The sequence below is a fragment of the Thalia democratica genome, chromosome 6 (genome assembly GCF_965202585.1).
Source record: "Thalia democratica chromosome 6, ktThaDemo2.hap1.1, whole genome shotgun sequence".
Taxonomy (NCBI): domain Eukaryota; kingdom Metazoa; phylum Chordata; class Thaliacea; order Salpida; family Salpidae; genus Thalia; species Thalia democratica.
Window position 1 is genome coordinate 52,522,992 of NC_139170.1, and position 27,791 is coordinate 52,550,782.

At 25.5% G+C, this 27,791-nt stretch overlaps 1 protein-coding gene across 1 annotated transcript; it reads right to left on the reverse strand.

Moving 5' to 3' along the window:
* Window positions 1-551: 551 nt before the first annotated feature.
* On the reverse strand, window positions 552-26,458 carry LOC145839224 (cyclin-dependent kinase 4-like). Its single transcript, XM_082946828.1, has 10 exons — window positions 26,454-26,458; window positions 20,499-20,621; window positions 18,935-19,055; window positions 16,148-16,315; window positions 13,755-13,864; window positions 12,708-12,764; window positions 9,297-9,519; window positions 7,040-7,196; window positions 3,239-3,326; window positions 552-685 (listed from the first exon to the last, which is right to left on the reverse strand). The coding sequence occupies exons 1-10, from the start codon at window positions 26,456-26,458 to the stop codon at window positions 574-576; spliced, it is 1,164 nt and encodes a 387-aa protein (XP_082802954.1). The 3' UTR covers window positions 552-573.
* Window positions 26,459-27,791: the final 1,333 nt, after the last annotated feature.

The window sequence follows — 27,791 nt, forward strand, 5'->3', positions numbered from 1 at the left end:
AGGTATCTTAGGTGTTCAAAGCAAAAAATTCTTTGGCTAAGTTTTTATTTTGTGTAAATTTTTTATCTAGTTTTGATTTGACATGTGCAAAACTTCATTAACTAAGAAAATGTGCTTATTAATCTAAAAGTTTAAGTTTATTAAATACTAATAAAGATCATTATTCAACTTTTAATAGTAATTTATTTATAATGCCTCAATTATTTATAAAAGTAAAGGTCAGGAAAAAAAAAACACAACGACGTATAAATGACATTAAACCAAAAATCAACAATTTTTTTCTACTTTCAACAAACATAAACAAAACAAATAACTGACAACGACACATTTTTTAAAACAAATATCCAGAATACCGTACATTTTTCTTCACATAAATCTGAATGTACTACAGGTATGTTCAAAAAAAATAACAAAAAAAATTAATAACCAGAAAAAGCTGCTTTTCGCTGAGATAGAAGAAAAATAGTTGAAAATTAATTAACTTTTGAGGGGTTAGCAGCCGGCCATTAGCATAATTGTGACGTCATTATTTGTAGGAGGCGATATGACGTAGGAGGTATTTGTATGACGTAATCACCTGGAAACGTTGCTGGCCTCGCTGGTTGAGCGCTCGTGCTGGTTGCCAGGCAACACTGGTTGCTCGATCTGGTTGTATTTCTGGTTGTCAAGGTAGCTGAGGTGGTTGCTATGGAAAACAATATTGAGTTTTATGATGTGTGCTTTTTTATTTTTTATAAATCAATGTTTAAGTAAAATTAAACACTGAGAAAAATATTCACATTTTATTTTTATAAGATGTTATACAGGGTTAAATATATAACTAATATTTTAAAACAGATAAGCACAACTCTATTTACAATTCGAAAATAAACTGTTTGCAATTCTTTTATAATTTATTACTTTAATACTTAAAATTCTACGATATAAGCCTTATTTACAGTTATAAAGTAAATGCGAGGTTTTGCATAAACTTAACACAATTTTACAGAGTTATCTCATTTAATTCAAAAAAACTATCCTGAGTGAGCTAAAACTATTATCCTATTTTATTTTTATTCCTTTAGAAAAATACTTTTAAACTACTTGTATCTCATAATCATCTTTCTTTTAAACAATAAAAATGAAAAGCTGTATATTTACGTTCAAAGCAATTAATATCTACTAACATCTAAGAAGTTAGTATATATAAATAAAATATTCAACCTTTAAATTAATTATTATCCTTATAAAAAGTATGTGTATAATTAAAAGTAACCATGTTGCTTTATTTTTAAGAGAGTAGTTTAAACTTTCTTTTTTTTTTGAATAACTTTAATATAACCATATTAAGTACTCACTTGAATGCATACTAACTTCAATGTTTTTCTTAACAAATGTTCTTTGTCCTAAATGCAGTAACAGAATTAAACTCAAAATATTAACATAATTCTAAAAAACATCTGAAAAAACCAGAGAGCTTAATGAATTCGCTAATACTATGAGAAACAATCTATGTTATAACAAACAACTATATCTATGAATTAAAGACATTAAAAAAAATTTATATAATAATTTCTAGTTATGACTAAAATTAGTGAGTTGTGATAAAGCTTTATAACGCCTATTTAAACTGATATATCTTTAAACTGCTTCATTTTAACATTAATTCAAATCATGAAGAATACTAATTTTTAATTTCTCAAAAAAGCTACAATGCTTCAAGTTCTCAAGCATTACCAGCAAGACTGAATAAAAGTTTTAAAAAAACTTTTTAAAATCTATAAAAAACTATTTCTTGAACTAAATTGGTTATAAAATTTCAAAATACTGAAACTGGATCAACTAAATACTTTTCAAGATCCAGCAAAAAAAACTGGTCTGAAATTATTTTAAATTTTTAAACTATCCTGAGTTATCCTTAGTGTGTGGTATCAAAACAAATATTATTTGTATAAAAGTACTGTTATAAACATTGTTTTTCATCATTAAGTATATGCTTAATACCATAGTCCATAAAATATCATTTACAATTTAATTAAGATTTGTTTTAATAAAGTAATACTTTAAACAATTAATACAAAATAAATTTAAAGTTGTAAGAAGAACTGACCTACATTATCTTCGAAATAAATTTAATTAAGCTCATATTACTTCCCATTATATAGGAAAATTTAATTTTATATTTCTGTTTTGAGTATAAATTTAATAAGCAATTTTCTCATGAGTAGTATAAAATTAAATACTCTTAAAAGAATAAACGACGTTGTTTTGTATAATGTTTAATATTTCGAAACCGTGTTATTGTTATAAATAAGCTTTAAGTCATGAGACCTGTTTGATGTTTTAGACTGATATATTTCTAATTGAGAATTGTTTTATTTCTTAATTAGTTTAGAAAACAACTTCACATCAATAAAGTTTTAAACAGGTAATTGTATGTAATAAACTTTTATTGCACTTTTTAAATGAATATATTTTAATTAATCTAATACAAATAACGCTAGATTTTGGTTTTTTGTTTTTATAAAAAAACACAGTATGACCTTTAATTATATCGAATAAAAAAATATTTTATTACAACTTGAAACAAAAAAATACATTAAAATATTATATTTTGTTCTTGAAATAAATGTTTTAATTAAACAATTTTTAGCTTGTTCAAAATAAACGAAATGCTTGTAACAACAAGTATAAAAGGGTAAAGAGAATACTTTTAGCAAACAAATGATAAAGAATTTAGTCTTGTTGCAAGCCATCCATGAAAAATGTATGACGGAGATTATTATGTGGTGGTTTGCAGCTTAAAATATTCCTTGTACCAAGAATTCTTGTTAATTTAAACGTGAAAATGTTGCAAAACTTTTGTCACAATTAAAACATTTTCTCTAAGATGTGAAATTAATGTACGTAACAATATATGACGTATTTTTCTTTTTAAATTAAACGTTTTTTTTTACTCATATTATCATAAATGTTTCATTTTTTACTAAGTTACCATGAGACTTTTACTCCGACCTTAAATACTAATAAAATTTAAGTAAATTAATTTTAAAGTTGATTTATTTATGTTAAATCTTTATATATTATATCAGTTCAACATATATAACTATCTTTTAACTAAATGTATTAAAGTAGTTCCTACTTTTATAAAAATATGATTGCATGCTTTAATAAAGTAGATAACTTAGCTTTGACAAAGCTTATTAATGTTCTAAAAGTTATAATATTAATTTACTTTAATGTTTAATTTTCTTTTTACCTTTCTTCACAGTTAAGACTGGTAGGGGAAATAATTCTGTTTTGTTTCCTATTTTGTTGCCATCCTTCTACATTGTGGTCTATTGTTGCTGAAAAATATAATTTTATACAAAATGGTTTAAAAATTAAGTTCGAAAACAATTTAATTTGATGAATAAATATTTAGATATTATTCTAAATCTTAACACTGTTTTTGTTAGTGTGTTTTTAATACAGATACTTTTTTTACTTAAATTAACTTAACTAAAATAAAAAAATTCAAGTATAAATGAGTTTATGCTACACTTATTTTATTTTAAACTTAATTTATATTTTATTATAGGAGAGATTTTTATGTAAGAAATACATCAATCAACATTTTGTGTGTTAAATATATTCAACGCCCAAATGTTTACTGATGTTACACAAGTTAAAATGTTTTATAAAAACTGATGTTTGGCTTTATTTATATAAATTTTGTAAAAATAGTGAAGGTTATGCTTTGTAATTTACATTACACTTCACTACATTTTTTATTTTAAATATATCTCAGAAAAAAAAATGTTTTACTAAATTGTTTACTGTAAATCTAAAATATTTTACGTAATATAATCTAAAATGTATTTCAAATACTAACAAACAATACTTTAATTAATTTCTCATAATAGAGTACTAATATATTCAACAGACCCTTTTATACTTATGTCCAGGAAGTATTAAAAATCAACTTAAGTATAACTAGGGCTCTAATCAAATTAAGCCTTAACCATCTCATCAACTGCATATTTACAAAAGTGAAATTTTATCGATATTGCACGGTAGCCCCGAAGCAAGTTAATCTGATGAAACTGCATCAACATATAAAGAGATTGTTGATTGCGATAAGGACATTTTACTGTTGAGATGAAAGTTTATTGTTTTACCTGTTCGCTTTTAATCTCACTTCAAAAGTTTATTCAACCCACATTATAGTATATTGTTTTGGTTAATTCAACTTACTTTTTTTTTTTTTTAACTTTTTTGAAAGTTTAAAAATTACGTTTGGTTACCTAAAACATAAGCTATTGAGTTATAATACCCAAGTAACATTTTTAAGTTTTTTTTCCTAAAAAAATTAATATAATTTAATTAATTTATTGTTTGCTTTTTATTTTTGATTACTTGCTAAACTTACCAATGTAATAAAAAAACTTGATTAAATCAAATTTACCCAGCGATATTTGTTCTTCTTCAAAATCAAACATTTGCACAGCAATAAATTTCAAAGTACAAAGAAAAATATTAATAAAAAAAGTTTTGAGTAGTTAAAAGTAGAGTTTTTATTTGTAAACACTTGTATCCGGGCATATGCACAAAACATCTACTTCCTATCTTTTACAAGATAAAACTATTTCAAGTTGTAGAAGAACTTCCTAAAAAGTACAAGACAAAACTATTTCAAGTTATAAAAAGCAACATTATTCACCGCAAAAGGCTAAAACTTTTTCAATCGATTGCTATTTCGCAGGTTCAAAAGTTAACGCTGAAAAGTTTAAACACAAAGGCAAAACTTTATTCAAGTTTTCTAACACTGAAATATTCGCAAGTACTTTTCAGCACAATGCCCACCCAACAAAGCAGAGTAGTGTAATATAAATTGCTGGCGAACATTTTTAACAGCTTTTTTTTATTTTATGCTCGTTTTAAGTGGTTAACCAAAGTGATGGCCTGGGTTTCCGCTGCAAAGTTTACTAAATAAAATTGAAAAATTTCAAAGACTTCGAATACTAAGTAGAAAACATTGCAACAAGGAAACTCAAATTCTATTTTTCATTTTAATTTTGTTTTACTTTTTTTTTTTTGAAAGTATACTTTACAAATCAAAGCACAATTTAAAGTTTTCTTAATTTTCTAAGACTTAGAAAGTTAAGTAGAAAAAACTGTATAAAAGAAAATTCAAGTTTTCTAAATTTACTTTTTATGATTTTTTTTTAATAAAATATACCAGGAAAAATTCAATAGATTTCAGCTTTTATTTCTTAAATGTTGTGAAATGATGGAAGTAAACTATTTACTTGGAAATTTTGTTAAATCAAGGAAGTTCGCGTTAATACTGTTAACATTTTCACACAATTTATTATTTCAAAGGAAACATCTTTAATAATGTACAACTTAATAGATTTTTTGCAATATCTAACTTTTTAAATATTTTATGTATATTTATCATTTAGCTTTGTATTAAAAAAACAAACGCAGTTAATTTTAAAAAGATTTCTTCCTTTGATTGATTTTTGAGTTTTTTTTTTCAATAGCTACTCATACATAACTTTTAATTAATTTTTATTTTAATAAGTAATAAATTTTTCATCAAAGTACTTTTATGTATGATAAATTTTATCAAAACAAAGAAGATTATTTTTTTAATATTTAACACCTAGATGTATTCAAACACCTTTTTATCATTTTAACTATGTGGTTGCATAACAATTTCTTAAACAAACATTAACTTTTTTTTGAAGCTCTTGAAACTTTAATATGACATTATTGTACCTAGAAAAAGTTGAAAAAGTCCAGCAAAAGTTTTTTATAGAACAAACCACTTTCTTACATAATAAATTTCTAAGCAAAATTTTTGCAGCTATTTTATTACATTTATTTTTCAATTTCCACAAAAACAATACTCAGAAAAACTTGCAAAAAGTCCGTCAACTCACATTTCAATCAAAGTGACGCGAATCGAGGGTTTAATGTCGTCATTTTTGGCTAATTGGCCCGCCTATAAATCCGTGTACCATGTGCGCGTAATAAGTAATTGAAATTTATAAATAGCAGTATTGCTGTGAGTGAGAAAATAACGTAATTTCGGCATTGCAACAATGTGTACGGTTGCTGTAAGATTACCAAACAAGCTTCACATGTAAATCTTTTATGTTTTTGAAAACTATTATTAAACTAAGTTCACCAAAATAACATAAACTTTGGCTCAATTCAAAACTTTAAGTTTTATATGATCTGACAAAGATTATCAAAGTTTAAAGGTTATTAAAAGCTAATAAATAAGTTTAAACGGCATTTTCAAAAGTTAATATGTTATATATTTTATTATTTTATTGTATAAAGGTTATAAAATAATATTTAACTTGATTAAACTTGACTATTATTGAATATTCACTGAATTAGTATCATTTTTATACTAAAACATAACTACCATTTGTTGATGTATAACATTTGTTTTTTCACCTTTTTTCTTGACAGGGTTACTTCAACTATTTTAATTAAATAAAAAAATTTATTTTAGAAAGCATTATAAATTAAAAGTGAAATAAATGATGTAATGCAGTTCTCAGGGTTTCAGCTTTATAATTTAATACGACAATGGCAACGTATGAATGAGAAAGTGATTTAAGATGTCATAACTTTAATCCTAATTTAAAGTTTTTGGCAACTTTTGCAGAAACTTCAAACGTTTTAATGACAGGTACAAAGTACTAAGCTCATAATTTTTATATTTTTAACTTTTCCATAGTGTTAGAAATTATTAGTAGTTTAAGGTGTTTAAAGCAATTTCTAAAAAAATCTTTATTATTAAAAAATCATTAAAATGCTATTCATTTACAAGTTTCAAGCTTTTCATGATAACAGTTACTTATTTGGACTTAATAATTTGTTCAATCTATGTTTTTTAGTAAAAACCATAAAATATATAATTAAACTGTATATGTTATGTCTAAATTGCCATTTGGGTAAGAAAAAATTACTATATCTAAATTGTTTCTTTATTGAATCTAAATCTAAAAGTACATATAGAAAACAAGTATAACAACTTAATAAATATTCAACTCACAGGTAGGTCTATTAGTATTGGAGAAACTGAGTCTTCTGTTGACAAGTTGATGGCACCTGGTGTTATTAGAAGGCTGCATATTGTGCTGATTTTCCACCAAATTGCTGGGCAGGATGTCAACACACGGGTCTCCCATCTGTACTGGTATGTGGAATGGCTGTGTGAATTGTTTTTATTTATTTTAATAAATTCACCATTTTACAGGTTTGCAAAAAAGTGATTACATTGGCTCATTGTATCAACTAAGTTACACAAAAAACTAACTGAGTTTTTATATATTAGTTTAATGATAAGTTTTTACCTCTTTTTTCTAAATATTTTATTTATTTTTTCATATCTTACTTGTATTTTTTTAGATTTACTGTTCTTGTTTTATTAAAGCTAGTGCAATATTGTTTGCTTATTTACTAAAACTTACTTTTTTTATTAAAATATGTATATAGTTTTGTTTTATCACTCTATACAGCGTTAAAAGATATTTTTAGTTTAAAAAATAAAACATGTAGCTTGTATTTAAACTGTTTTTTTATAAATCTTACACTTACCAATATTAACAAACTAGTTTTCTATATAATTAAACTGGGCAAAGTGTTTTTTGTTAACAAAAGTTTACCAATATTACAAAATGAAATACTTTAAAAACATTGTGTAAACCAAATAATTTTCTCACAGAATTAATTCTATTTTAAAAAGCTTTCAGCAAAAGTAATTAAAGAAAACACCATTCAAACACCCATTAGGCAAATTGAAGTTTACTTTGTATTTTAAAGCGAAATTAAATCAGCAATGGACATTTTATTCGGATATTCTCATAAGAACTTGATACTTTGCAAACTTACTTTTTAATATAAAAACACATGATATCATTGAGAACTTTTAATGAAATTTATATTTGTCTATTTTTCGTTCTCTTAACAAATTTGGTCAATTATATGAGAATTTGAGAAAATAATTTTGCACGCAATACTTTAGTTGTGTTTTAAATAAAACTTAAATTAATATTACAATAAAAAAATTGTACAAAAATAAATCATTTTCTAAATCATATACTAACACTTTGTTATATAGTAATATTCAAATGTATTTTTCAGATAAAAACACTATAAACATTATATTTTTAGTTCACGCATTAAATATCTCACAAAAAACATTTTCAAACTGTTTATTGCAGATTGCTAGTCTGACCCGGCTTACAAAGAGCATAATCTATTTTTTATCACATTTTGTCAGATTTAATAAGATACGGTCGCTTGTTATCTGCTATTATTGCACTTTCAATGAGAAACTTTTGTATTTTCGATAATGTTCATATCTGAACCATTTCGCACATACAAGATATTTTTGTTCTTCAAAAAAACAGCTTAAATTGTCTTTAAAGTCATTTTACGCTTATTAGAAGAATTTACCTTGAACAAAATTATGTGTTTTGAAATTTAATCCGTAAAACAGAATTAAAACGTATTATTAACTAAAACATTAGTTTACAAGTCAAAAACACTAATGATTAATTTAAAACAAGAACTCATATAGATTTTTTATGTATGTATAAGAACTACATAAATCTTCTTAAACACGTTTTACTGCCTAGCAAAATTATATTAGTAGTTTTTTATGATATATTACAATGCTAAACTTAGACACTCCTCAATATTTTCAGTAATATATAAACAATTAATTAAACTTTTATCAACAGAACTATTATCACAATTTACTATATCCCACAAGTACCATTATTTTATGATTATTCAATAAACTTAATCCCTCAGGGAGTCAAGGTATTTTATTTTTTATTATAACGGTTCTTATATGAAAAATTTAAAAATGAACTTTATGTCTATTTCTAAATAAAATATTCAATTGACTTTTAGGAACTAGTCACCATCATAAAAATATTATGGATATGTTTTTATTTATTGCTATTTTCTTTAAAAAATTATCTAAAATAATATCGAACTATTATTAATTAAATATTTCTTACATTTAGCATATTGAAGTAATTGTGTTTGGAAGCTTATATAAATTTAATATTATTATTAATTATCAAACAAACATTTAACATATTGAAGTAAGTATGTTTGGAACCTTATACAAATTTGTTATTATTAATTATCAAACAAACATTTAGCATATTGAAGTAATTGTGTTTGGAAGCTTATATAAATTTATTATTATTAATTATCAAGCAAACATTTAGCATATTGAAGTAATTGTGTTTGGAAGCTTATATAAATTTGTTATTATTAATTATTAAACAAACATTCAGCATATTGAAGTAATTATGTTTGGAAGCCTGCTTGGCTGAAGGTCTGTCCTCCCCACTGAATTCTAACATCCACTTCAACAAGTGTACTGCATCGTGATCGTCTCTTATCCGGGGAATCACCTTTTTCACGTCTTTACCGCCGCCGCAACCCTCCAGCATCGACATTCTGTACGGACATCTCATTGGCCACTTGTCAACCGGGGGAATTCCCAAAAAACTGAAAAGATTAAATTAATTTTATAAAAATATATTGATAGCCTTCTTTTTCTTTTGTGTTGTATTTGTTTGATGAATCGACAGATATTATAAAACTTACAAGTTTCTTTGCAGTTTAGTTATTTAAAAATTCTAATAAATATACTGTACCAATATTTACATAAATGGTTGAACATTTGATTAGTTTTTTTCTAGTATTTTCACTCTAGTGACTTAAATTTATTTAAACTTATTTTCTATAAATACTTCAATGAAAGATATGTTATACTTGAATTGGTAATTTTTAAAGGAACACTAAGGAGCTGAAAAACAAAATTTAGAATTTTCTTTCAATTTCTGCTTAATATTATATTTTCAGTAAGTAAAACTATACGAAGAAAAAATTAGTTTAAGCTCTTGTTTCAAACGAAGTTCACAGAAATATTCTGTTTTGTTTATTTCCGATTGTATTACAAAGTTAAAATAATAACTTAGGACTTCATTCAATATAATAATAAGGTTATCAAAATAAAATAAAAACATCTTAATAAATAACATTTTGTTATATACTAAACTAAGGTTTTAGTTTAATACAGGATACTTTATTATTATATGATATCGTTCTAAAGCAACTATATTATTGAAAATACATAAATAGATTTTTAACAAAGAAAATTTCATATAATTATATGGTTTTTACTATTTCAACCAATTTTTTTTAATAAAACTATTTTTAACTTTAACGGCTAAGTATTAGATAAAAACTTATTTTATATTTTATTTTTTCTTATAATCATACAAACTTATTTTCGCCAACGCATTACACTCACACTTTTGATGTTCAATTGCATATAAAATATATAAATTTGCATATTTAGTACAATTTTCAAAGGTAGGGAAGTTGAATAAATGCAAATTTTCTTTGTTTTACATCAAAGTTTCACTGCATTGCAAAAAAATCATGATTTCCTTTTGACGCAAGAAAGTTGCACAATAGACTTCAAAGAAATTACTTTATATGTAGATTTCGTGTAATTTCATTAAAAATAATACCACTAAATTTTTATTTTACTTTTTAAATTTATTTTTTTATTTTTTGCAAAGTCTTATAAATACGTTCTTTAATAAAATTTCCTAACACAACAAATCATGTTTCTATTTTCGTATAAAAAAACATTATCTTTGAAAACTTTTATTTAAAAATTTATCCTTTTTTCACTTACAAAAGAGCAAAGACCATTCATTGGATATCTGCGTTGTGAAAATTTAATGTCAAATTGACCTTAAAAGGTTTTTTTATCACAAAAACGACCAAACAACATTTCGTTATCAGCTTATTTTATGAGAGAAAATGTGCTTTATCTGCTCGGAATGAATGCTTGGAATTTTCCCTGCACAATGGATGTGATGAAAATTGTTGGAAAAAAAGTTGGAAATTTTTCACTGCATTGACACGTTCAACGCAAGTATAAGGAAAACTGAACTGTAGTTTGGAAAAAATTCTTTAAAAAACCAAAGTTATGTCCTCTCTTAAAGCTTTTTTTGTAGAATATTATCAATTTGTAAAGTTTTTAATGATTAAAACTATTAATTCTATATTTAGTTTTAATTAATTTGTTATTAGATAGATAGTATTTATTTATTGTTGGAAAAAAAATTAAACTTTTTTAGCTGACAGGTTTGTTACAAACATGAACAAAATTTTAGTGGAAATAAAATTCTCAAGAATATTAGTAGGAAAATATTGTTTTTTGTTGAATTTATTTGTGAACATTATTGATCTACTTTTATCACACTTATTATTTTAAAATATTAACGCTAAGAGAGCGAGGCTTTTGAGAAAACTTATATAGAAGAATGTTATTTAAACAAACAAAGCATTAAAAAAAATCATAAACAACTGTAAAAATTAACATCTGTAGATTTCTGCTCTTAATTTAAGCATTTATTTTATTACTTACATAATCCAATCATCATTAAAAAACGATTTAGATTAATAATTTCAGCCAATTTGTCAGACAATGGATCATACGGTGCTTAAAAACATCAAACAATGAAATTACATTTAATCAACTCGTTTAACAAAAAAGCCGAAATTCCAATAAAAGTTTGAAAAGCGACAAAATATTTTTTATCCCTTTAATCTGTGTGTGATGGGGGCACTCGAAAATACAATCAAAAGATTTCCGCCAAACCTGCAAATTAATTACAGCCGCTACATAACAATATCAACGTATCATCCCCTGCTGATACAATAAAGTTCAAACTAATCGAAAGCACTCAAACGTGTGTGGAAATTTCAACGGAAAACATATGTTTCAGTGTGGGAAAAACTTCTGTTTCAGAGGCAATTATCGCGCTAGATTATATTGGACGCTGGCGTTGGAGGTAATTAGCGACGCAATTAGCTTCTTTTTGTCTATTGTGTCGCGAGATCGGTTGTTTGGGGGAGGCAAATTAAGCTGCTTTATTCAACCCTTGTGTTTGTTCTGCTGTTAGCGCATCTACTTGTGCTGTTAGTGGATTGTGCTGAATAGACACCACTCGACAAACTTCTGCTAATTGTTGCTGCTAAATTGTTGGTAGCTGATTATTTGCCACCCATATGGAATTGTTAGCGGATAATTGTTGAAGAAATGTTGATTTAGAAAATTATGTAATTAGTTGAAGCTTTAAAGACGTGAGAAAAAGTTTTAAACTGGAAATAAAAGCAAATGCAGAAGACTCTAGTATTTTTGACACCATGCAATAAATGTAATTTTAAATCTCTATTTTTACATATTTTACATAAAAAAAGTTGGTTTTAGCATTAAAGATGAAATTTAAAAGTTCAAGTAGTGTATGAAAATTAAGTAAAAAAACTAAACTGAACTTAGAGATAGTTTATAACATATTTTCTGACCCATCTAGCATTTTTCTATATAAAATTTTTCCTTTATTTAGGTTGTATCGCGTTAAAAACTAATGATCTATAAAGAATTTTAACCCAAAAATAGACTTTGGTATTATAATCTTTATCTGAATAGAGAAAATTTGAAAATTTTAGTTTCGCAGGTTTCATAACAACTTATATACCTCAAATATTTCAAAATATCTGTTTACACTTTGTTGTATTTTCCCACATATGTGCGTTAGGAACCATTACTTATTTAATTTAAATATTTAAAATATTTAAAATTTATTTTAAATAAAAAAATACTAATAACTTACGAGAAAATGGCTCTCAGTTGGTTGGCATCACTGTTTCCATGGATTTGAAAAAGTGGCCTGAAAATTTATTAAATTTATATTTTTACAACTAATATATTGAAACAATTTTTCATAATTTTATAAGGCATAACTTTGTTTTAACTAACAACAAAGTTATATTTAGGCTTTTTTTTCTTGTTTTAATAAAACTTAGAGTGTAAAATGTAATCATATCATATGTATTAAGTTAGATGAAAATAAAAAATGTTAACTCAAAAGGTGAGTTTAACTTGTATGAATTTAAATCCAATTATTTAGGGAGTAATTTGCACAACAATTAACACACCTAACTGCAAAGTTAAAGTTCTACCTCAACAAATTCTAAATATTCAACTGAAGTGTATTTTAGAACTAAATATACTTTAGTGACGTTTTAAGATCAGTTTTAATGTTCTAATTTTGAAATTTATAGAGTTTTAAAGATAATCTTAATTTTTTTCTGTTTATACATAATAACCTTTTGACCTACAGATAATTAAAATAAAATTAGTAATCTTCTTATTATAGGAAAATACCACCCATACTGTGGTTAAACAAATTATTTAAAAAACCACACGTTAGCTATTGAATGTAATTAATTGATAAAAACTTCTATATATCTGATAAAAATATAATCCCTTTAACTTAACTCCTACAAACGCATCAATCATTTCTTTTGTTTAATAAACTCAAAAATAGATGGTTCTTTTATAATGAATAGATGGCTTTTGATTGTCAATTTAGCATAGAGTAGGTGAAGCTTTTAAGTATGAGTCTTAATATTCTAAATATGATATAAAGCTATTTTTACGCAACTGTTTATACATGGATATTAAACTATGAATAGAATAAAAATTTAAAGTAGAGATTTCACTTAATAGAAAAATACAATGATAGTACATTTTATTATTTTATTAATATGTACTTGAAGACTTTTTGCTAAAACCTAACTTATGTATAAACGTTCATAGCTTTATGTTAAAAACATTTCCTTAATTCAAATAAATCACATCATAACAAAAAACTAACTCAAGTCTGTACATTTCAGCCATGATGCAACCAATACTCCAAATATCAACTTTTGAGTCGTATTCCTGCTCAAGTAACACCTCAGGACCCCTGTACCACACTGTTACTACCTATGACATTTCAAAAAATATAACTAAATGTTACCATTTAAAATACTAATTAAATATTACAACCTCAAAATATTAAAATTTGTTTTACCTCACATTTACTACCTGAAAATGAAGTATAAAGAATATTACTAACCTTAATAACACTTAAGTAAAAAAACATATTATTAAACTACCATCACCTGAAAATATTTTTTTTTAATACTGGTCTGTTTACACTTAAAGTTTACACTACAAATAGTACCAACTTTTACATTTGAATAAAATGTTACTTAACTGTTATCACCAAAATAATTATTTGAAGAAAATATTGCACTCGATACGAAACTTTGTCTTTTTAATTTACTTAAAATTTTATTTGTGGGTGAAAAATTAAATTTGTTTAAAGAACCCCAGGAATTTACATATCAACCTACATATATATGTACAGATAGTGTTAACACACGTTTATATTCGTGTAAATTTCACAGTTTATATATAATACATGTGGCAATGTTTCCTTTATTTACTTAAGCTCAAGTATCTGGGTGAAAAATTTAATTTGTTTAAAAAAAGCTTAAAGAGTATTGTAAGGCATTGACTATGGAATAATGAACATTTCATGAGTTGAATAGAAGCTAAAGCCAGGATAATTTACAGAAAACTGGCACGTAACATTTACACTAGTTATATAAAAACTGCCATGAGAATTTGAAAGCTTTTTGATGTTCTATATGGAATTGGAATGTTGCGTTTAAATTTGTGCTTTACATAACCAATACTTAACTAAAAGAATTTGTTAGTAAAAAAAATATTTAGCTGGTTATTTCTTGGATATATAAAAGAGTTAGTGTTAGTTAAAATAGAAATTAATATTTATTAAACTACTTCTAGTGTTTCCAAAAGTACTAAATGTAAGCTTAACTTAATAGTTTTATTTTCCACAGTTCAAAAACTAAATGTGAATAATGAATATTTCATGAGTTGAATAGAAGCCAAAGCTAGGATAATTTACAAAAAAAAAAGGTTCGTGACCTACAAACTAGATATATAAAAACTGCCATTAGAATTTGAAAGCTTTTTGATGTACTTTATTGAATGCTGCGTTTAAATTTACGCTTTACATAACCATTATTTGACTTTACATTTGTTAGTAAAAAAAAGATTTAGCTGGTTATTTCTTGGATATATAAAATAGTTAGCGTTAGTTTTATCAAAAATTAACATTTATCAAACTATTTCTAGTGTTTCTACGCTATCTAAAAATACTAAATGTAAGCTTACTTATTAATTTTATTTTCCACAGTTCAAAAAATAAATGTGACGCTTTAAAAAACTTTACTATTTACTTGTAAAACTACTCTAAGAAAAGCAATAAGCTTGCACAAACAAGTAATTAGTGGTATATTATTTATGTTATAAACACCATAGTTGTGGATACAAACAAAGATAAGAGCGTAGGAAGGAAAATGTTGTTTACGTGTAATTAGCACACATACTTTGTTAAATAAAATATTACTTGAAATTACTTAATTTCAATAGGAAATAACTAAACACCAAAATTATTGTCTATTTTATTTTATTAATTATATTTTTATAATGTTTATTTCACTGCTAAATGGTAACAGATTTAATTAAAAACGGCTTAAAAAAATCATAAATAACATATTATAATAAATTAAACAAGCATTAAATATTTGGAATCTTTTAGTATAATACCTTTCTCAATTCAAGTATAATTTTATAATTAGTATATAAAAATAAATACTTCTGACTATATGTATATCTAAAATTTAGTAAAAAACCTTAAAATTAAAAAAGGTTAAATCAAAGTTGTTCAGTGATATTCGTAGTATAGCTGATGGTAACTACATAATAAAAATTTTACGTTTGTTAAAATAATCATCTTTAAGAAACTATTTTAAAGATCTAACTTTATTTTAATATAATCTTATTATGTGTTTAATATTTCTTGATGAGTTAAATTACTGTTCTTATTTTAATTTTTTATAATGAAGAAAATTTCATTTTACCAATCTAATTCAATCAACCAAAAGTTTATCACATTCTCTTTATTAAAATTTATAAGTTTCTATTTTAATATAAAGTACAACAGTTGAGGAAAAAATTTGTACTTTTTATTAATTTGTTGTAAACTAAATTTAAGACACCTTACTAGTACCATACAATCAACTTCATAGAAACTGTTTTCAATGTTTTTGTAAAATTTAAGTTGATATAATCTCATTAGAAAAATTTTATCAATTTTTTATTATATTTCAATATATATATATACAAACAACAAACCACTGGTGTGAGGACATTGGTAGAAGTGACGATCCTCGATAATCCGAAATCAGCAATCTTAACCTTGTGGTTCTTACTGACCAGTATGTTCTGCGGCTTGATATCGCGATGAACCACTTTGTGCATGTGCAAGAAATCCAACCCGAGCAACATTTGTTTCAATAGTTCCTGATTAATATTTAATTATTTATATTTAATGTGCAAGAAATCCAACCCGAGCAACATTTGTTTCAATAATTCTTGATTAATATTTAATTAATTATTTTAATGTGCAAGAAATCCAACCCGAGCAACATTTGTTTCAATAATTCCTGATTAATATTTAATTATTTATATTTAATGTGCAAGAAATCCAACCCGAGCAACATTTGTTTCAATAATTCCTGATTAATATTTAATTATTTTTATTTAATGTGCAAGAAATCCAACCCGAGCAACATTTGTTTCAATAATTCCTGATTAATATTTAATTATTTATATTTAATGTGCAAGAAATCCAACCCGAGCAACATTTGTTTCAATAATTCCTGATTAATATTTAATTATATTTAATATGCAAGAAATCCAACCCGAGCAACATTTGTTTCAATAATTCCTGATTAATATTTAATTATTTATATTTAATGTGCAAGAAATCCAACCCGAGCAACATTTGTTTCAATAATTCCTGATTAATATTTAATTATTTTTATTTAATGTGCAAGAAGTCCAACTTAAACAACATTTGTTTCAATAATTCCTGATTAGTATTTAATTATCTATATTTAATGTGCAAGAAATCCAACCCAAATACATTTGTTTCAATGATAACTGATTAATATTTAATTAATTATATTTAATGTGCAAGAAGTCCAACCCAAGTAATTCCTATATTGTTATATTTTATTGTATTATGTATTTCAGTCTTTGTTTGTAAACTAATGAGCCAGATTTAATATTATGTTACTTAAAAAAAACTTGTAAATTTAGTTGTCCATTTAGTTACTATGTGTAAATTTAACACCTTATTCTGTTTTACAATGTAATAATAAATTCATGTAATTTAAATTAATTCATACTTTTACAACATCATTTTTTTAAATACACAATCTTTAAATTATTGAAAACCACAATTGGTTATAATAAATCCACAAAAATTATAAACAGCCAAATTACAAATTTACTTATTTTGCAAATTTTGAATTCAGATCTCATTATAACCGATATATTATTTCACAATATATGTACAATACATTATCAGTTTCTAAAAGTTTTATGGTTGGTAAATCTGGTTATTTTTTACTTAATTGGATTTTAAGTTGAGCTTTGCAGCTTAATTGTAGCTAATTATAAAATAAACTTAAAAATACTCTCTTTATACTTTCAGTTGATGATAGACATATTGTTTAATGTTTTTAATTGAAACTATTGAGAAACTTAAAGTAATAAAAATATGTTCAGTTAGAAGCTATCAACAATCTTTAAAAAATTAAATTAATTAGTTTTTAAACAATAAGTAAGTTTATTATTATAAACAATTAGGTGTTTTTAAATTTAACAACAACTTGTTTCATTGCTAATGGAATTAAAAAATATTTTCGATACAACTCATAACAAATTCTGACAAAAACTTACAAAGTAATAAAAAACTTTTTACTAGCACTTGAAAACTTCATGTGTGATTAGGATGCGAACTCTTAAAACACTCTAATCTCAACAAGTCTCTTTAAAACTCAACAAAAAAGCTTTCAAGGGAGTTTGAAAATGTACAATAAGAATCGCTCTATCCACTCAACAGGAAAGAATTTCGAAAAAGTCAAAAAAATCACGAGTCCAAACAGAGAAGAGTTGTAAACAAAATCCGCAGATAAAATCAGGGGAAAAGTTAAAAGAGTTGATGGCACGTTGAAAGGCTTTTCAAACGTAAACAGAGTCGGTGAGTCATAAGTCATTGTGATTTAAACTTGCCAGTGGAACCCTCATTGTTTTACTTCGTTTGAGAAAATATCCTTGTAATAATGGAATTACTCATCATGCTGCTTAAAACTACTGTTCACTAAAACTGTTCCACTAAAACTTGTTTATTTTTAGCCTACTAGCAAAAACAATGGCTTGACATTTAGTTGTTGGTTTTTTATTTGTACATATGATTTTTCTGTGTATAAACTTTCATGGTGTTTAAGCCCGATGTATTTTATGGTTTATTGGCTCGTATAATTACGAAACTGAAAAATTCACTTCTTATGTGTTCGAACGCCTTGAAACTTTCCAAGCTCAAAAAATTTTAGAAATGTTTGAATAAAAGTAAATATGTGGGTGTTATTGCAATTTACAATTGAAACATTAGGTGGTCTGGTGTATAACATTTTCAGTGTATTTTTCGTTAAATGAATATAAAAACTTACGGCTTTGCTCTCACAAATCATAAGTTGTAAAATTGCAATATTGCACATTTTCAAATTCTTAACTTATAAATCATCAAGATAAATGGCCTATTTTTGTAAAGGGCAAAGGTATTTTTTAAATACTGATATTAATAATTCAACTACACAAGCATATTTAGTGATTTAAACATTACACTTATTGTTAGTCCGTTTAATAAGCATAAACTTTTTTAATTTATAACTCTCCCATCAAATGCCACAATAAACAAGCTTACAAATATAATACTTAAATTACTGTTTTTAAATTAAACGATATTTAAACCTATAGTAACTATATAAAAGAGTAACTAACAATAACTATAAAAATTCACATTAATTATTTTTATTTATATTTTTTGTAATTAATTTATAAACAAATAAATACCCTAATTCTTCTTGCACCAATGCCGTGGGGTCTGTGCTGATCCATGTAAGTTGAAAGATCGAATTCGAGAAAAGGGAATACCATCACCATGCAGTTGTCCCCCCATATCACGTCTCGTAACCTGTTGTGACGTCATAAGTTGTTGCATAGGTTAATTTAGTGATAGTTTTAAGATTATTTATTAAATTCAAAAGTTTGGTAAGTTATAGGTAACAAAACTTTATCATAAGTTGGGGTTTGGAAACTTTTTGATAATAAGTAAATTTTGAACCATTTTTCTTAAAAATAATGAAACTTTTAATAATGAATATATTTTAAATACACTAATCAGTATGTTACTGATTAAATGCATAATAAAGCAATAAAGTGAAGTGCGAAGTTTGCTGTTTCAAAACAACTTGAATTTGAAGATAATTGTGACATCACTGGTTTTAACATTGATGTAAAGTGACATTTATTCAAGTAATTTTCAAGGAGTTTAATTAAATTTATCAAGTTTCAACAAGATTATCAAGTGCTGAATTCCTTTGATTAAAAGCTACCGGTTTTAAGAACAAAAGGTTACTTTGTCATAATTTTTATTACATGATTTTTGCATTTTACCTAGAATAGATTATTCAATTTTCCAGACATTTTAGCACCTTTGAAGTTATGAAATTAAACAACTAGACTTGTTTTCAACTCAGAATCTGTTAAATTAAACTTTAATCTAAATAATAAAACAAAAATTCATATTTCATAAGAACTTGTTGTCTCAAAATTAAATTGATATTTTGTAGACGTAACATTCTTACCTATTTAATATTTTCACACAAAAACTTTTTCAAGGCTTAAGAAAATTTCAAAAGAAATTACGTATATAAAAGACTAGTAGCTTTTAAGAAGATCAAAAATAGAAATAAAAACTTAAAAATGTCGTAATTTGAAATTTCGATCGATCTCGCAGACATTTATAGTTCTTTTTCACGTAATTAAACTTGTAGGCATGAGCAAAACCGTGCAAAGCTTAAAATAACTTATATTTTCACGCAAAGTTTAACTGAACACACATCTAAATACGTCTTTTGTTGAAAGGTCACAGGGAAATATTACCAGAAAAGTACACATCAATTATTTTGTCCCTCCCACATACTTTATACAGTATTCCGTAATATGTCATTTTGAAACGCCTTGTATTTAAATATTGTATTTAAATTCAAATTTTTTAGCCTTAACATTGCCATATACTTACAGACTTAGTGTACGTAAGCTTTGAAAAATTTAAGTTACGAAACAAGTACTGAATTTGGTAAAAATTAGATCTCTAGCATGATTATTACGTTTTGAAAACGTTATTTCACCACAAAACTAATATTTCCCCTCCCAATCTAATATTTAATTAAAGAAAACCTTTGTTCGGCTGACCATATAAGTCATTAAATGTCAAAATATGTGTAATTCCCACATGATCTTACACATGTTATTCCTCGCCTAACCAAATCAAATTATCACTTGAAACTTCAAATTTTTTATCTGATCTATAACTCATGGGTTCCGGAAAACGTTTTATGACGTCATAGCTCACCTCATGACGTTCTCGTGATCGAAGTGAGCCAGTCTTTTCAGCAGGAATATTTCCCTCATGATGGCCAGTGAGATTCCGTTTTGAGCGGTTGAGACGTTGTTCAAATGCTTCAGTGCGACCGTGCTAAAAGGTTTAAATAATCATAAATATTTTAAATAAGTAGTAAACGTTAAATTATTTAATTGTTACATCTTACACAATTTGAGTTGTTTTTTCAAATGCTTCAGTGCAACTGTGCTGTATTAAATATTGAATAAATAAACATTAATACCATTAAAATATATATATATATATATATAAGCTGACACTTAATACTTAGAAAAAGCTTTTGTATACAAGCTAAAATAAACAAGATACTAGTTATGAATGTAGTTAAAATTGTGCTGTTGAAACGTTGAAATAAACATGAATAAACTAGAATATTTGATTCAAATTTTTATGATTACAAGTAACATTTAAGATCTTATTTACAGATAAAACTTAAGCATATGGTTAAAAAACATAATTAACTGCTTTTTTTTAATATAAGCTAGTTATAAATGCAGCTAGAATTATGTTGTTGAACTAAACATGAATACTTTGGTATTGGGGATTAAACATGAATTTTTTGGATTACATTTTTATTATAAGATGACAGGTAATAAACAAATTAATAAAGTTTAGTCAAAACAGTTAAACAGCATTTTTTATTTTCTGGTTTAAAAATAGTCAAATATGTCTAACAAAAATTTATCGAAGTTTTCTATTTAGCATTGCACCATATTTGTGTATACGTGTACAAGTTATAGTTTCATTATTTACAGTAAATTTTAAATTTTTCAGCACTAATACACATGCGTTGTACCAAGCAGTGCCAACTTTCAATGCATGTAGTTTGAAATGCTGCTAGTTAGAAGTTTATGCTTATACTACTTGAATTTTTTACTTTAACAGTAAGATTATTGTTTGACAACTAGCTAAATATTTTATTTCCTTAAAGAAATATACAATTTATTTGTTAAATGAGCTCAATTATAATAACTAGTTTTTTTAAATCAAAAACGAAATAGTTAAAAAGTTACTTAAATTAGACAAAACTGTTTAAAACGTTTTCATATACTTGATTTATATACACTCATTCTTTAAAATTAAAATACATTATTCTATTTAAAATATTTTAATTTTTATTTGGCTAAGTTTGCAGTCATAACTTTACTCACTAAAGTTTTAAAATAGTGTTCAATCAAGCACTTTGTTCAGCAAAAGAGATACCCGAGTATCTATCTTACTTCCCTGTTTATGATGATATAATTTCTTAATTTGGTTGAGTCATAACCTAATCGACGGTTTCGACCTGCACAAAAGGAAGCCAATAAATCCTCTAGACAAAAGGTAAATGGTTACTCCACACACACAGGAAGGTTTACAAAAATTACAGCACAAAGTATACCAAGTTTCGTGCAATGTTTGCGAATGTAAATAATTTTCAACATAAACGCCTACGCGCACACAATAGAAGCACAAAAACTTTTTCCTGGAAGTCCGACAACGCATGCGAACAAGCGAGCTAGCAAGCGAAATACGCTTCAAATACTTCGCGTCGGTGGATTATAAACGTCTGCTGCAAGTTTCAACCGTGTTGAGGTGTAAATATTTAGCGTGTCTACAGATTTAACTTACGACTTCTGACCCGGGTTCTGCTTATAAGATGTATCAAAATAAAACAGTGATATATTTACAAAATACCGTTACTCATTACACATTTTCGCTAGGTTCGTTTTTTCAAGTATTTGTTTAAAGGTTTTATTTGATTTTAAAATGTTAACGTTTGGGCGTGAGAATGTAATACATGAACTTGAGTTGAAAGCAAACAAAATACTTTTTACAAGTTAATAAATATCAAAAAACTTAAACTGCCCACAACCAAATTTTAAAACCCGCTAATCATCGGTACAAAATAAATTAGCCAGATCATAGCATGATGAAATTAACTTTTTCTAAACGCTCTATTCGAGCAGATTAGTCATTTATCTAACTTAAGCAGCGCGCACTGCACTGACAAAGCATAAAGAAATTATCAAGGCAACTTATCTCTTGATTTTATTTTAAAGCTTATTTCGTGTTGGACGTACACGTTTTGTTACTTACACAAAAACCCGGCCACACAGCATTTTTTGTGTTATAAGTGAAACTGGCTGATGTATCGCATTTTTGATTTTTTTTTTCCAAACTCGTGATCAAAGCGAAATTTGTGTGATATATATTTTTTGTGGTAAGTTATATTGGAAAAATAAATGTATGTAATAAAATATAAATTTAATAACACGTTTAAATTTTACATGACCAAATAAGCTCTTGAGCCTTTTACAGCTCAGCTACTTTTTGCTTTGATATAATCTAAAAGCTAATTAGCACACAGTGAGAATTTACCGAACAAAACCAAACAGCTTAGCTACTTAGAACTGCAGCGGATGTTGATATCAAAGTTTGAACACAGGATGCTCCTCTCTCAAGGCAAACACACTACGAGAAGGTACATACGAGCAGGGGTTGTTTTCTCAGCGAGCTCTGTGCGCTGTGTAATGCAAACATTCTCGCTTCATATAAGTAGAAGAAGAAGGCTTTCAAATATTTGATGTTTGAAATGTTGCGTGGTTTTTTAACTAGAATATTTTCGTGTGTGCTTAATATTTTATTAGTTATTAATAACTTTTGGGTGTAAGTTGTGTTTTTACAAGTGGTGTTGTTTTCTGATATATTTTAGGTAAACTTTTTAACAATAATCAAAAAGAATATTTTTAATTAAATTTTTTAGTTTACCTTATTTCCTAATTTTTTTTTTGTGTGCTTAATATTTTATAGCTATAAATGATTTTATGTAAGTTGTGTTATTTTGTGTAGTAAATTTTATGATCAATTTTTCAATTAACATTTTAAAATCAAATAAAAATTAAATTCTTAATAAATTTTGTTTGTTTGATGTTTTATGGTTTTTTTGATTTTGATGAATTGTTATTTTTCGTGTAAACTCTTGTATTATTAACATATAAAATTTTGTCTTTGATCATTTAAAAAACTGAGGATATTTTTTTTTTTTTGTGTAAACTTTTTATTTTTTATATTATCTTCTTTGTGTTGAGTTTAACATAGAAGTTATAATCTTTGTGAGGTTGTTTTCACACTTTATTGACTTTGTATATTTATACTTTTGTGTGCACTTGTCAACATTTAAAAGTTATTAATAGCTTTTATGTAAGCTTAAGTATGACGTTTTCAGTGGATGAAAATCAAGAAATTACTTGATATAACACTATGTCATACTTATCAGTAAATTTTTGTCATTGAATAAATAAGCTTTCATTACAAAAGGCCTTGAATTTTTATTCAACACAATCAAATAGGTTATTAAAAAAACCAAAAGCAATTATTTTAATGTTTGTATAGACAAAATTGTTTTGATAGCAGTTTTTGTGTAAATCTAGGAAGTTATCGTTTTTACTTTTGTCTTTCAACTTTAATCAAGCATTCAACATACGAAGACTGAAAGTGTTTTAATGTGTAAACTCAGCTTGATTCTAAGATTTTAATTAACTTTTGTCTCTGGGGAACTTAATTATTGCATGGTGACATTAAATTAAGGTTGTAAATTAAAAGATGTTCTAGCATGTGAAAGTTTAATCTACAAGTATAAAATCATATTACAAAAAAAAACATTAATTCTTATTTGAATTATTTTAATTTTAGAGTAGAATTTTTCTTTTCTTTATTACAAGTAATCAAAGATTCTGAGATAGAAAATAAAAAAATGTTTATTCAATTAATTACATCAAACTAACCTACTGTTTTGCAACAACCAGAATGAAAATTAAAGTTTTAACAGTCTTATTAGCAGTGTTTACATAATGATATTTAGAAATTAAACAAAAGTATCATTACCTCATAAAAACGCATCAGCTAATCTCATTTAAAATAAACCACAACTCTTATAAATAATTATAAACTATATAGGAAAAGTAAGCAATAACTATATATTTAAAGTAGAACCCGACACTTTTTTGTGCATGTTATGAAACTTGAGTGGCAAATATGAATGGTATATTAAAAGTAAAACGCTTAAAATTCACAGCTTGAAGTACATTTACTTTCCAGTATGATGTTCCGCATGAGATTATAAAAGATGACTTACTTCCTAACGTGATACGTTTATCAATGGAATGAATGCTTCCTAATAAAACAGCTCTACGTATATAAACGTTCTTGTGAGTGAACGTTTGTGGCGTGATTACATAATTGGCGAGACATCACTAGTGGGCACCTTGCCTACTCAGTATTTCGAGAGAATTAAGAGTTTCATAATCTGATCGTATAGATAGGTTATACTTTGCCAAAATATTGTAAAGAGTAAAACTCAGGTTTAGAAGCATTTAAAAATTATAAAACTCAAAGTTTTCTTTTTAAACAAAAAACTTCCAATTTAAATAATTCTTACTCTCTGTTTTATATTTTAGGTTGTCTTAAACTTAATTTACTCATTAAGGTTCTAACTACATTAAAAGTAACATGAAATTTTTGAAATTTATTTTAATTTTTAAATCTGAATGACAAATTTTATACTCTAAAATTAACACACTGAAGGTGTTAACTTAAATAACTTAAAGTTTTCTTAAGTTTTATATAGTTGTTAAGGTCTTTAATTAATTTATAACAATATAACTAATTCTTCTTATACTAAAATTTTATTTCATTAAATAGCTGATAGAAGAAGATAATCACACTCTTAATGGTGTTTTAAGACGTTTTAACTAGTTTTTAGTTAAATTTTTTTTTAAGGTTTTAATTCTGTTAAAAAGTTCTAGAAAGTACCGAGAATGGTATAACTAACGCAATAATTGAGTTTAATAAAAGCCTTCTAAAATGAAACAGTTGGTTTACTAGGCTTTTTCTTGGAACAATTTCTAATGCAATTTTAGGTTCTTCGTGCACCAGGTTCTAAGACTTAATATTTTGAGCGTCTTTTTTATCGTTCAATAAACTATAATTTAACATTATACTTTTTATTATAACCAAGTAAAAAACAAATTATATTCAATTTCGGAATGTTTGCATTTGAGAAATCATATAAAAATATGCATTAAATATTTAAAATACCCTGTATTGTAGCTACATTTTTTGATCTTCAAGTAAAATTTTCAATGCACAATTACTATAAAGTACTTTCTTCATATATTTGTTGTTCTAATATCTAGTGAATAAAAAAACAACTAAATATATTGACAGTGTTACTCATCTTAACTTGATAGCTAACTTAAATAATAAAAAAATCAAATATATTATACTGATATAAACGTACCTTATCTTGATACGCTAGGCTTGATTTGTATAAAAAATACTTTTACTTTTAAATCGATAGCTTGCTCAGCTATGACTAAACGTAAATGTGCCTCCTGTTATAAATCAGATACATTTCCTGATCATTCCTGAAACCATTTCTGACGCAATATAATACTATTAAAAGAATAAAAGGAAACACAATTTAATAAACAATATTTACTTAAAGCTATTCTGATCAGAAAATGACAAAGCTAGCAGGAGATAAGATTATTTAAATTTTTATAGTAACAAAATACTCGTAAAGTAATTTAAAGAGTAATAAAAGACGAAGTGTACAAATATGTTCAGGTTTAAATAAATATATATATATATTGTTTTTCTAATACTAAAGGTCTGTTTAAATTTTAACTGTATGCACACGTTAGGTTGTATACAAATGTTCTACAACAAACGAACCTTTTGAAGCATTTAAAACTTTTACCGGTATACTAAACTTTTTTTTTTGAACAGCAGTAGCTCATTGTGCTTTTCTGGACATGTTTTTTACCTTTTTTATTAGTTGTATTGTTCTCAATCCGATCTAGCTGGCTTTTAAAAAGCGAATAAAATGGTCAATTAGTTTTTTTTTATATACCAGATCTTTACCACATGGTGTTATTAGTTGTTTTAACGTGAAAATAATCTTTAAATTTGCTGCATATTTAGTTGTTCTGATCAATTTTATTTTCTTTATATTAATTTCTAAGTGTTTTTTTATATCAAAACAATACACATTACTTGTATTTTATAACAATATATACTTAGTGCTTAACTCTTCAGTTCTTTTCTCAGCAATTGTTCAAATCTAGCTATATAGTCAAAAGGTAATCAATGTAAAAAAATAATAGTTGAGCAAAGGGTAATTAACAATACATATAAACCTTTAATTACAATGCAACTAAAAAATAAATAAATTAAGGTAACAACCTTTAAAACTATTGATAAAAATATAAATGTATAATAACAATATTTATGTTTACACAGCTTCTGTTTTCTTATTTAAATACACATAGCCTCAATTTTAACTAATTAAAATATTGAAACAATTATTGATAATTTTAAATCTTTTCTAATTATAATTATTTGCACAATCAAGGTTATTAACTAGGTGTTCTACAAAAGCATATCTTTTTAAAGCATTTACTACTCATTAAAATTTGTTTTATTTTTACTCATTTTACAAAAATCATCAATACTTTTTGGAATATGCTCTCTATTTCTTATACCAAATTGCTTTGAAGTCATACCGACATATCTATCTTCACAGAAGTAAACAAAATGGTAAACTACCATAATTTCTTTATATTCTGACGTCGGATCTTTGTCCCCAGGTCTAATCAATGAATCTAGATAAGAAAATAACTCTCGATTTTGTTAAGTGAAAAGATTTACTTATTAATTACTTGATTTTTTCTCCATAACTCTTGATTTTTTATTGGCAATAGGTAAAAATAAAGTTATCGAAGATTTCTCTGGTCTGCTTGCTTTACTTTGTTTAAAGATTTAAGCTTTAAATTAATTATTCTATTACAAGTTCTTGTGAATAGCAACTTTTTAAGTATTAGTTATATGTGATTTATTTCATCAACAAATAATTCTTTTAAACTGATTTTATGTGCTCGATGGCAGAGCGTTCTTATCACATTTGTCTTTCATTTTATACTACAAAATGAATTAAAGTTTAAATAGTTCCCAGTAAAGTTTGTCTATCTTTAAACAGATGTCGAAATTTTGTTCTTGTGTCCTTTAACTAAAACGTCAAGAAAAGCCAATTCATCGTTGTTTTCTTTATCTGATGTAATAAAACTCTTTTTAAAGATTTTTCTGTAATAAAGATTTTTTTTTATATTTTTTTATTATTTGATTTTTATAAATTTTATTTCGACAGAGTTTTCTAAACACTCCAATGAACATTTCTTAAAAGTTTGAAGTATTATCTCAAAA